A 12,477-nucleotide genomic window follows, 5' to 3' on the forward strand; every position below is an offset into this window, starting at 1 on the left:
TAAACTGATCTGTATTACCAGGTTCGTACCATGAATTTACCATTTATTCCTTTAAAACAGCAACATTGAATTATTATTATTTTATAAACCCTAGTCATATCTTATTAGTCATTTTTTCCTGTAGTTGCATGCATCATATGAAACCTGACATCAGAGATTGAGTAGGCTTTTACCATTATACAGCCGCCATTTCTCAGAGCAATTCATCTTGGTATCAATACTGTAATATGGTATGTTCAAGGTTTTGTTTTTCATTTTATGTGAAACATGAGAACAAACTGTAGTTGTCAAGTCAACTTACATACTTTAAAAATACGACTACGTACAGTACAGAATATGACCACACCAATATGGTTATAATCTTTTAATAAAAACTTTGGTATCAATAACATTCTGTCCAATAAAAATAAGCGTGTGACCCTAAGTGATGTCATCAGTCACACCAGGGGCTCACCATCTGTTTCTCCAGACATTCAGGATATAATGCAGGACCCATCACATTACCATGAAAACATGATGAATCATTAAATGTAGAAAACCAACTGCATTGTACACTTAGATGAAGATTAATTTATGTCCAAACATTTCATTCATTTCTGCCTTATAGAGTGGGGAAAGAAAAACAAAGTCAGTGCCACAGATGTAACCAGAATAAGTTACCTTATATTACAGTCTGGATTTCTATCTGTTATTGTTTGATCTTACACATTTTGTTTTATGTGCATTTTGTTTTACCTTGCTGCAAGGGGAAATTTCCCTTTGGGGACAATAAAGTTAATGTTGGAATCTGAATGGTTTGACATCTACAAACTTTCTGGAATCTGCAATTAAAAAGGACAACCGTGGATGCCAGGGCCTCCATATTCTTTGTCTTACTAAAATGCTGGTAGAGCATGTGAGGAATGGATGTGGTGGAAGGTGGAAAACCTTAGAAAGTACCCAGCAGCTTAGAGGCAACAGGGTGGCATCATGACCAAAATGAAAGAGAAACTAAGTCCATAAACACCCACTCCCACCCTTCACTACATAAACCCCCAAGTTGGGTTGTGTCCAAATCGCAGGGAAAGGATGCACAGCAGCCACAATACCCCTGGGAAATAAAAAGGACAGAGTTTCTCTAGGAGGTGGGACAGAAAAACTATCTGGCCAGACCTCCTCAAAGCTCATCTTTCTCCTTTACTTCCTCATCATCTGTTTCTAAAGGTCCATCCTCCATGTCGTCCTTTGTATCTTCATCGTCATCTTCGTCCTCCTCCTCATCTATGTCTTCGTCCTCCTCCTCATCAGCCTCTGTGTCTTGCTCTTTGGTTTTCTCCTCATCTTCTTTTTGTTTCAGGTCATCTTGCTCCTGTTTCATTTTCCTCTCTGGTTCCTGCAGACAAAGTCCAGATAATCATAAGCTGTGTCTTCTAATTGAATTTGTATTACACAGGTAACAGTTGCATTTGTTATACAGGTTTACTAAATATGCAAGTATGGATCGTAGCCCCGGCATACCTTTGTGGCACCCCATGTCTCATTTCCAATGTCTTCTGCTTCCTTCACATCATCTGTGATCACGAAGTTGTCAAAGATGGTACCAGATTTCACCTGAAATTAACCGTAATAAATGTTAGCTTTGGCATCATTACAGCAATTACATTAATACAAATTTAAAAATATCTGTTTCTCTCGCTCACCTGCCAAAGATCAAGACCCAAAACGCCAATCTTTTCAAACTTGTAGATGTCTGAATCAGGACTGTACTCAGGATTGTCAATTTCAGGGTGCACCCAGGCTCCTTTGTAGTTGGGATTGTCGATCTGCTTGGGTTTCCATTCTCCCTGCAATATAAAAGCTATTTATTATGCTGCAAAGGCATCAGTAGACTGAATGCCAAACATTTTTAGGCACAGTAGTACAGACTCTAGTCCAAGCAAACCTACCTTGTACTCAGGGTTGGGGATCATGGGAGGTTCCCACTCTCCATCCATATCCTCATCCCAGTCATCAGGCTTTTTAGCATCAGGGTCTGGAATGTTTTCAGATTTGTCCCAATCCTAAAGAAGAAATAATAAATCCTTGATTTAAGGCAGGATCATTGAACGGTAAAATGTTTTCTGTTAACTGGTTCATTTTTCCATCAAATCTGATTTGATAGCATTTAAGACTCCTATCGGGATCAGTGCCAAAAAGACAAAACACAGGAAATTTTATGCTGGATAAGGTTGATTAACTACAAGCTAATGGCAGCACAATTATGTTAGTGAGCTTATTCACCTCAGGCTTGGTGTCATCAGCATCATCAATCTTGGCACGGTCATCCCAATCCTCTGGCTTCTTGGCTTCGGGGTCCTTAATTTTCTTAGGAGGCAGGAAGTCCCAGTCTTCCTCCAGACTGCCAGATTCTACCTTATTGTTGTCAATCTTCACCTCATAGGTCTGGTCTGGATTCAGGATAAGTGTGTACAAGTGGGACAACTCATCATCCTAAAAGAAACAGAAGTGTTTTGGATTAATCCACTTGTGGAGTGTGTGTTTGTATTTCACAATAATAATAATACTACTACTACTACTACTACTACTACTACTAATAATAATAATAATAATAATAATAATAATAATAATAATAATGAGGAGGAGGAGAAGAAGAATGTTTTCACATTTAAAATGCCAGAATTACCTTGCACTTAATTTCTTTCTTGATGAGATGATTCTTGCCCTTGTAATTGAAAATGACGTGAACCTTCTTGGTGCTGTAGCCACAAATATCAGGGCCTATGTGGAAAAAAAAAGAACACCATCACTGAAAGTTGCAAATTATTTTATTGTAGCCATTTGACTGCAACAGTTGCTGTCTGAATTCTGGTAACAATCACTTACCAAACATGATGTAGTATGAGGAATCTCCATGCATGGCAGTCTGCTCCAAGTCAGTAGGGAAGACCTTCACATAGCCACCACCGCAGTCAATCTTTTGCTCGTGCTTGACTGTAAACTGGATGACCACAGGCTTGCCTTCATTGCTAAAAGGCTCAAAACGGGCAGAGGTGGCATAGAAACGAGCGTCCTGGCTTGTCTGCAGACCTGAACAACAAAAAAGTGTGAAAGAAATCCTTAATTCAGGCACACAATAGAAACCACTGCACTTAAGCTGGAGGTAAGATGAGCTGTTCAAACAAAACTACAGCACTGAGGTTGAGCTGTGTAAGCAGTAATTTACTGCAGAATAAGGTAGCAACAAACAAACTTTCTCTAAAAACTCATTCATTATATCCTCCAGTAGTTACACAAAGGAAACGTTTGAATGACAGGTGACTGATCAATAATTCATTTCAACATTAAGAAAGTTTACCTTTATCTTTCTCAGCATCTCCATAGAACTTGCCAGCCGTCAATTTCCACTCTCCGTAGTCAGACTTGTGTTTGGAGTCCACCCAGCGACTTCTCCATTCATCTGAATAGAAAAAATGACTATTAAGTTCAACGAGGTCTAACAGTTAGGACACGTATTTCAAGACTTAAGTTCAAGAGGTACTTCCCCAAAATAAGTGACATTAACCTGCTGTTCATTCATTTGCGTTTATTAAATTTACTGTCACTCTGGTTACAACTATTTAACTCTGCTATTTAATTAACAGTTTGCTAGCTGTCGGGGCCTTGCTAAGGTTAGCAAGCTAAAATTGTCAACTTAGCTTAGACTTAAAAATGCAAAACAGTGAAGGTATTATTTAATGAACTGCTGATTGAAAAAGAAGAATCCTAGTTTCATGAGAATACGAGTTTAGGAAAAAAAATCACACTAATTATTCTGACCTGAAAGATGGGCTAACAGTGAAGCTAAACGTGCAATGAATTAACTAACACAAGCAGTATTATGACTTCCTCTGCATAACTTACCACCATCCAGAAACTCCTCCCGAAAGTAAACCTTTGCATGTACGCTGTAAACCACTAACATTACTGCAATTACACCTAAGACTTGCATTTTCCCCATCTTGGCTCCACTGTCCGCTGCTGACTGTAACCCCTTTGCTTAAATGGTGAATATCTTAATGGAGAAGGAGGAAGAGAGGAAGGGGGGATATTTTAGAGTCGCTCCAGCGAACAGATGTCTGCTCGCTATTGGACTACAGGACGGTGTGGTCTGGACCAATCAGAGTAGACCACGAAACACAGGTCCTGTCCGCAGGCTGATCCAGGATCCGCTGTTATTCAGGTTAATTCATTTTTGTTATTACAGCAACAGTCCAGCAGAGGGCGCCAAATATAACAAAAGTAAATAAAAAACATTTCTCCAGGCACCCAGGAAGCATTAATCATTACTAGAAATCTGAGTTACTTACCGTAATGACCATGATTTGGTTTACTCATTTACTAGAAAGCATATTACAAAAACTTCATGTCGACTTTTGAACTGGCAAATTAGATAAGCCCATTTCCGCCAATGTGATGGGAAAAAAAACCTGTAAGTCAATATAATGAGAAACTTTGTCAAAATAATGAGATACTATATTAAATTAATGACTTAGTATCTCAAAATAATAACTTATGACTTATTAGTATCTCATTATTTTGAGATACTAAGTCATTATTTTGATATACTAATTAGTATCTTTTCATCACATTGGTGGAAATGGGCTTCCACAGAAAATAAAAATAGTTTCCTTATTTGGCGTCATCACTTTGCAAGTTTATGTAGCCTATGCCAGTTATAATGAATCACTTGTAACTCAACTACAGGTCAAGTTTAATTATTACTGAAAGGAAGTACCTGGACGAGCATCATTTCTTTATCTGACAAGCATCATTACTTTATCTGAAGACAGTAGTAGTAAAAGAACCGTTAGGAACGTTAAGAGTTATTTTTTAAACGTCACGTCTGGCACTAACGGCTGCACAACGGTTCCAGTTAATGGGCCATGAAATATTGATTTTAGTGAGAAAATCATAAAAAAACATAAACCAACGACTCCTTTTACACCTGAAAGCGACTCAAACAGTCAGAAAAAAATGTGTTTGAAAGGAAGTTGTCGTTGTGACGGATAATGAAGTGTTGGTAAGGACAGAAACAAGTTAACAGTCTATTAACATGATATGTGACATTGACGTTTTTAGTTAAACCAACGTAAACGTGTTAGGAACCTTAGTATAGGTAAGTTAACCAATGTAATAGCTGTTAAACTGTATTTATGTAGTTTTAATTTAACTTCAAGTTCGCTAGGAGTATATTGGTAGGTTAGGTATTGACGCTATGTTCAGCCTATGCTAACCTAGCTCAACAGTCAGTTTCATTGATGATGTGTGTATTTGTGGGGTGGGACAACATATCTAATGGTTACCCCTTAAATTAAACTCTTCGTCATGAATATTGGTCCGATTTTTTTTTAACTGCACTAATTTACTCAAAAATGTCATTAATATATCAGTTTATAGGTATCCCACCTCTCTGAGGCTTCATTAAAGTCAACATAATGGCCTAAGACTAAAGCACAAGTATCAAGTCAGGCTTTTTTCTTATTTTTGAATTCAGAGAGGATAAGCAAAACTGAGTCTTTCAGCAGCGAAAGAGGATTCTGCCTGAGCTCACAATGGATGCACATGAACCAAAGTCAAAGAAGCATGGCTCTCAGGTAAATACATGTAACATCTTTAACAGACATAGGAAATGCAGGCAATCAATGCCATTAAGCACAATTCATGCGGCACTGCATTTATTAATTTAACAAGTTACTACCATTAACACTGCTTATCATCCTCAGGCCAAATACAAGCAGGCAAGAGAAGAGCGAAAGAAGCTCCTCGCCCCTGCACACATGTACATGATTGATGTCCTGGCTGATAGGCTGATGTTGGAGCCAACAGCAGTAGAGGACTTTATTTTAGACTCTCCATCTGTGAGTGTGTCCTATGGTCTTTGTTATGGAGTTTCAGAATATTTCATAGGACTTGGACTGTTTTGTGTTGATTATGACCAGTCAGGTCTCTGATCAAAATAAATGACAACACTGACATAACGAGATCTTCTCTGCATTTGGGGAAAATATGCTCCAGTTGCACCTTGCACTTTTAATACTACAATACCGTTGGGGAAAACAGAATAACAGAAATGTTCCAGTCCAGTCTTATAAATAGGAGCTTTGATGTGGGTCAGATCGTTTATACTTTGTTGACTGACATGACCAGAACATAGTGTTTTTGGTTGAATGTCTTTTATCCCTAAGCTGCATTTGTGTCTAAGTTATCATTTCTTTCTCTTTTCAATTGTTGAACAGCTGGCTGCTTTTGATAATTTCTTTGCCGAAGGAGGTTGTAAAACCATTTCCTTTGTGTATCAAGAGTCTGAAGTCCCAGGAACAGGTAGGAAGATAATCATTCTCAACTGTCACACATTAGCCATTATGTCACTGTAATTTGGTTTTACTTGACTCTCTTCAAGCAAGTTGAAGATATTTTTAATAGATGATAAAATAATAGCAGCAAGTCCCACAGGACAGATGGTTGTAAAGCACTCATAAGTGATCATCTGTGGGTCCATATGTGAACTGTATGGCATTTTTAGATGGTTCATCTGTGTAATTTGGGTATAAGTCTGTACTGTCTAGTAAACATAGTTGATTGTACTTGTATCCATACTGGTTAATATTCAAATGTAAGTCTAAATAAGCATTGAGTAATGTTAATGTACATGTCCATTTCCGTTTTTAATCTCTTCTCTTATGTCTTTAATCATTTGAATTTAATTTCAGAGTGTGGCCGCTCATATCCTGGGGCAGCCAAAGGGGGAAAAGTATTGAGGCTATTTATAGCCAATTTGTCTCAGACATGCCTTACAGGCATTTGCTGCTCTTTCACACGGACCAGAGTGGACATTCCTGTGAATCCAGAAAACATACATGAGGTAAGAAGTGTAATGTGTAAAATGGTCTTTTCTGTAACTGTATTAAATGTATTGTTGCTAAATAAAGCTGTGAAGAATTAGATAATTAACTTATAATGAATCACTGAATCAATGAATGTGCTTACATAGCAATTTGTAACAATGAAACAATTATGAGTGTTGCAGTGCCTTTTGATAACACATTTTTTTAATTTATATTTCTAATAAAACTAGAAAACTCTAGTTTAGAACATAATCCACGAAGGCTGGACAACTATAAGTTAATTTTAATAATAGAAATTGATTAGTTTACAAGGTTACCACGGTTTAGTGCATATTGGGGCTTTGTACATTAATTCATTTTTAAAAATGTCAACTATGACAGGATCATCACAACTGACTTATGGCAATTTAAATGCATCATGTTGTTAGAGTGCACCAATTGTCAAAATTCTATCAAATTTTGTGTGATTGATTTATGTTGATATTCTATCATGTCTAAGGAGTTTACAGTTTTTGATTGTATTCAACTAAACTGTCAATTTAGTATAACTTTACCCAGTTAGATGGAACTAATGAAACTTTGTCAAATTACCTAGGAAGATGCTCGCTCCAGATGACCATGTAATTAGCAGTACACAAATTTGAACTTTTTTGCCTTTTAATTTTGTGAAGTGATCAATGATCTTTTCTTGTTGCTTTGTAGGAGATCTTGTTTTCAATGGTCAATGCCACAGAGGGTCTCCTGAAAGGAACCAGGAATGCCTTCAAATTTCTGCTACCAGCTCTTGATGCAGCACAAAACTGGGGTGTCTTAGAGAAGTGTAGACATGGAGCGAAAATTATAGGAAACTTCAAGTACACCATACAACGTTGTCTCCTTTCCTTTGATGGTAAATCATGTTTTGCTTTCAAATTTTGTTTTGATGTTTAGAATTATAATTTTAACCTGTCATCACCATTTTTATTGGCAAATCACACTTGATTGCTTTTAAATTGTCATTTGTTGCAACAATGCCATTACTGTAACCAAATGGTGGTCTTTAAGTAGTTTTGATGATCTTGTACTTTGTCTCTTGTATTTGTACCCCAGACATCCAGATGAGCAATGAGAGTATCGTTCATCTATATACAGTCACAGATGTTGACTTCACTAAATTGGCGACCCTTGAAGATATGAAAGATGCGGCTGCCAACTTTGACCTTGTGCATCGACTGGAAGAAATTCTGATGCTATGGTATAAGCAAATCGAGCAGGTTGGTTAAATGAAGATCTTATTTGTTCTATTACTACTCTAAAAGGAAGTATTCAATTTATGTAATCCGAGGTATCAAAAACTAAGATTCAACAATGCATTACACTTGAGATGTCAATCTCAGAGCCTGATCGGGATCTATACACCCTGTCTAAAATAATAGTAAAAACTGGATTAAATTATACATAGATTTTTCATGATTAATGAATTTATATTTTGAAATATTAAGTCTATCACTATCTTACTATATATTAACTGAATTGCTATCCTGTGAAAAGAAATTCTAATCTTTCTCTGTATCTGTGATCATCAGGTCCTTATAGAGAGTGATCAGCTGAGGAAAGGAGTTGATTCTGCAGGGCCGCTGAGTGAGTTAGAGCATTGGAAAAGAATGTCCTTAAGGTTCAACTCCATCATCAGTCACATCAAAGGCCCAGAGTGCAAGGCAGTTGTAATGGTGCTACATATAAGCCATTCCAAAATTATGAAGGTATGGATACTTGAGTGTTCAGCCTAAAAAGTAATACATTAAGAAGTTTTTGGTTGTCTGATCAAGGTTTGTGTAGAGATAAAGGCGTCACTCAAAACTTAAAAAAAAAAAAAAAAACTCAGTGTAGTATACTAATAGATTCTGCGAAATTAAAACCCGAAAAAATGTATTTCAATGTTATTATTAAAAAAAGGTTATTGTTGCATTTTACATACTGATTTCGACCTTAAAGGTAGAATATGTAGAATGAGCAGAACAACGCCATCTAATGTCTCGAGATCGTAGTCGCAACAACCAAAAAGTAATTCCAGCAGTCGGGTTGCCAGGTCCGGTGCCGGATTTTATTTTAGCTCTAACTCTGTAAATATACCACTTTATCCACATGTCTAACCTTTTTAGGCGAGAAAGTATCCCTTTAGATCCACAATGTGACGCTCATTTGTCCAAATAACATCTGCTTAAAGTTTTGTTCCTGCGAATTCGGAGCCACTCAAGTTAGCCGTAGCGAGTAACGCACTTCCGGTCATTTTCACAAAATAAAACACCCGTTGCCTTTTATTATTAAGAAAACCATAACGATAGAGTTGGTGCTTTTATTTTGAAAACAGGAAGCGAACATACCCTCGCTGTAACTGACTTGAAACTCTTATTATAATGTCTCTGCTTGAAACCACCGAGGTACATTACATTGTAACGCCAGTGGGAGTAGCAGCAATGTCTCTGCATGTACTGCCTAATCCTAAGCACCGATTGGCTTGTGTGTGGTGTCGTCAGAAGCAGGAGAGGCTCACGGTCGTAAACATCTAGTCACGTGTACTCTGAGATGGACGCGCAGGTCAGGAAATGACGTAAACAGACCGTATATGGTTTGTTATTTGTGTTATTACATTACGTGTTGGACTAAATACATGGACATATTGAGGAAAATATTCCGGTTTTATGGAAACGGATTTCATATTTCACAAGAATGGATACTTGGCGAGCTGTACAGAAAGTCCTGTGTCATAAGATGATCGTTGTGGATAAAGGGAAGACTTTGAAGGTATGTAGGCATTATAGCTTTTCTCACTTAGCTGAGTGGCTAGCGGAGCTAATCGCTAATACTATTACGGCTGTGAGCAACCATATAAGTCGTGAGTGGTCTTGAATGAATCAGAACAATCTAAGCTTTCCAACGATGTACGGCATGAATATATATGTTTAAGGGTTGGTGTTTAAAACATTCAGAAGAACGTGTGGCTACCTCCTAACATCCGTCCTGTCCCGTGAACGGAACAGCGTGCGTTAAGAGGTTAATGATCAAATATCAAAATCCGAATAGCGTCAGAAAGTCAACCCACTCTCCACATTTCCATTGCTACCGTTTTGATACTTCATGGTACACAAACAAATAGCATCTCATATGAAAGCTAAGACCCTGGCGAGTTCAACAGTACCACTATTATTGTGCTAAAACCTCAGTGAACCAGCAGCCAAACAATACAAAGGTCAATAACCACTTATCTACAGCTACTAACAGATATTCTGTCTTACCTTCGAAGTTTTGTGATGAAAAGTTGTACTTGAGAGCAAAAAACGCTGGTTTTAGTAAGTCCAACACGGCTCTGCTTGTTTACAACTCCATTTCACCCAGTGCCTGCCTACAGTAGCTGCACCGGAACAACAGAAAACCCTGGCAACCCGCAATTCCGGCCGCTAATTGGCTGGTACAATGTACACAGATCGTGTCAGAACGTCATTGTCGAACCGTCAAAAAAATTTAAAAATATTAATTCAGACTAATTTTTTTTTATTTTTATGGAAAAGCAATACTTTCATTCTGTACCCCTCAAAACGCCCCGTGGCTGTATTATTATTTTTTTAAATATAGCTTTTAATAAATATTCTACATATTCAACCTTTAATTGGCATTTGTGGATATGTGATAAATTGTTAATGTTTGGTTCACTTTTTCATAAGGTTGTAAAGTGAAAAATATTGTGTTTTAAAGTGGCACATGTACAGAACATACATTCTAAATGTCTAATTCTAGTGGATAATTGCTCACTTTTCTCTGTCATATTGTTCATTTAATAACTTTATTATTGTATATAAGAAAAACAACAATAATTAGTCCTAGCTTTTTCAGAGTCCTTCCCTTTATAATAAGAATACTATTATGGGGAAGTAGTAATCATTATGTATACATTGGCTCAAATTCATATCTAAATATTGACACAAGATATCAGCTATCAACTTCAATAGGAACTTCAAAAGCCATCAAGCCATACACAGGATTGTATTTAACCAAACCTTTTCAACCATGTAGATGTGGAGGGAGCTGGATGCCAGGATAACAGATCGTGCCAATGAGGCAAAAGACAATGTAAAATTCTTGTACACACTGGAGAAAGTCTGTCAACCTCTTTACAACAGTGACCCGGTATGTACAGTAAACAGTAGAGGATAAACACTTTGTCGTCATCATTAAAGTGTGTGTTTATTAGAAATTAATTTCCTTAGAGACACAGTATTGTCAATAATATGTTTGTATGATTTCAGGTCACCATGATGAAAAGTGTGCAGAATGTGATCAGTGCCATTCAAATGATTTACAGTGTTTCACAGTACTACAATACAAGTGAAAAAATATCTGCACTCCTCATTAAAGTGAGTGAGTTCAGTTGAGTTGAGTAGTATTCAGAAAATGTAGTTCTGATCAAAATATATAATGTAAGGACACAGTTTTCTTTGTGATGTTTTAATAATTTAATGCCTCCAAAAATGTATCAGGTCACAAATCAGATGGTCACAGCATGCAGATCATATATTACTGACGATGGCACTCGTCTTATATGGGACCAAGATGCCGAAGACATCATCAGTAAAATGCAGGTAATGATCACACCCATATGGATAACATTGTTTTTTTATCATTAGTGAGGCTTGAATAAAACACACATTGACATCAACATGTTACGGCTTTATTTATCTTTTGTCTTTGGCAGGACTGTATCGGCTTGTATCAGGAGTATCAGTCTTGCTTCCAGAAAACAAAGAAACAGACAATGGAAAGACCTGGAAAGAAGTCCTTTGAGGTCTCAGAGATGCAGATTTTTTGCAAGTTTGAGGGCTTCTGTAAGCAACTTGAAAAGGTACAATCCAAGATCCCATTTTTATTCCTCCTCTTACCACAAAGCCTCATCAAGTAACAATAAGCATCATCTTTTCTAGATCATACAAATAATAACCGTGTTCAAGACGTATGAATCTCTCAGCAAATCAAACATTGAAGGCATTGAGGTTCTGGCCAGACAATTCCACACTATATCCATGAATGTGAAAAGGAAGCAGTATGATATGTTGGCTCCAAGGACAGCTGAATTCGAAACCGATTTTGCTAAGTTCATGACTCAAGTCAGCCACATTGAGGTATGTATTTTATCCTGCTTCTCTAAATCTGCAAATTGTTCTGGTATTGATAGCCCCTATTTCCAATCTCCCTATTTATACTCAGCATTGTTTCTGAAGTACGGTAGAATAAAATTATTTGCTACCCTTATCTACAGAACCAGCTGCGGGCATTTATGAATTCATGCTTCTCAAACATCATCACATCTCAGCAATCTCTTTGCCTAATACAGCGGTCAGTATGTAATATTCAGATATGACTGTAATTATGTAAACTGGATGATTTCTAATGAATTCCTTTACCTGTAGTTTTCAGAGGCTGAACATTCCCTGTCTAAAGAAAGAAATATCCAATACTGTGGGTCTTATTCTTCAGCACTATGCCTCAGAAGTGGAGTTTGTGAAAAAGGTATACCATTTGCATGAGTTTATAAAAAGAAATTGACATAGTATAATCAGATTTGTTCTAACATGGACTTTGA

General features: G+C 37.1%; 2 protein-coding genes across 2 annotated transcripts in view; one reads left to right on the forward strand and one right to left on the reverse strand.

The window, feature by feature from the left end:
• Window positions 1-349: 349 nt before the first annotated feature.
• On the reverse strand, window positions 350-4,040 carry LOC128368821 (calreticulin-like). Its single transcript, XM_053329705.1, has 9 exons — window positions 3,880-4,040; window positions 3,335-3,436; window positions 2,863-3,066; window positions 2,663-2,757; window positions 2,260-2,469; window positions 1,926-2,039; window positions 1,680-1,823; window positions 1,498-1,590; window positions 350-1,372 (listed from the first exon to the last, which is right to left on the reverse strand). The coding sequence occupies exons 1-9, from the start codon at window positions 3,974-3,976 to the stop codon at window positions 1,157-1,159; spliced, it is 1,275 nt and encodes a 424-aa protein (XP_053185680.1). The 5' UTR covers window positions 3,977-4,040; the 3' UTR covers window positions 350-1,156.
• Window positions 4,041-5,570: 1,530 nt separating this feature from the next.
• LOC128369683 (dynein axonemal heavy chain 8-like) overlaps window positions 5,571-12,477 on the forward strand; it is a 34,500-nt gene continuing 27,593 nt past the window's right edge. Inside the window, exons 1-14 of the mRNA XM_053330762.1 lie at window positions 5,571-5,612; window positions 5,742-5,876; window positions 6,255-6,339; window positions 6,729-6,880; window positions 7,566-7,752; window positions 7,953-8,116; window positions 8,429-8,605; window positions 10,914-11,027; window positions 11,147-11,254; window positions 11,378-11,479; window positions 11,593-11,739; window positions 11,819-12,016; window positions 12,154-12,230; window positions 12,305-12,404. Of these exons, the coding sequence (XP_053186737.1) occupies window positions 5,571-5,612; window positions 5,742-5,876; window positions 6,255-6,339; window positions 6,729-6,880; window positions 7,566-7,752; window positions 7,953-8,116; window positions 8,429-8,605; window positions 10,914-11,027; window positions 11,147-11,254; window positions 11,378-11,479; window positions 11,593-11,739; window positions 11,819-12,016; window positions 12,154-12,230; window positions 12,305-12,404 (1,788 nt within the window). The remainder of the gene's footprint in view (window positions 5,613-5,741; window positions 5,877-6,254; window positions 6,340-6,728; window positions 6,881-7,565; window positions 7,753-7,952; window positions 8,117-8,428; window positions 8,606-10,913; window positions 11,028-11,146; window positions 11,255-11,377; window positions 11,480-11,592; window positions 11,740-11,818; window positions 12,017-12,153; window positions 12,231-12,304; window positions 12,405-12,477) is intronic.

Source organism: Scomber japonicus, chromosome 12 (genome assembly GCF_027409825.1).
Source record: "Scomber japonicus isolate fScoJap1 chromosome 12, fScoJap1.pri, whole genome shotgun sequence".
NCBI lineage: Eukaryota > Metazoa > Chordata > Actinopteri > Scombriformes > Scombridae > Scomber > Scomber japonicus.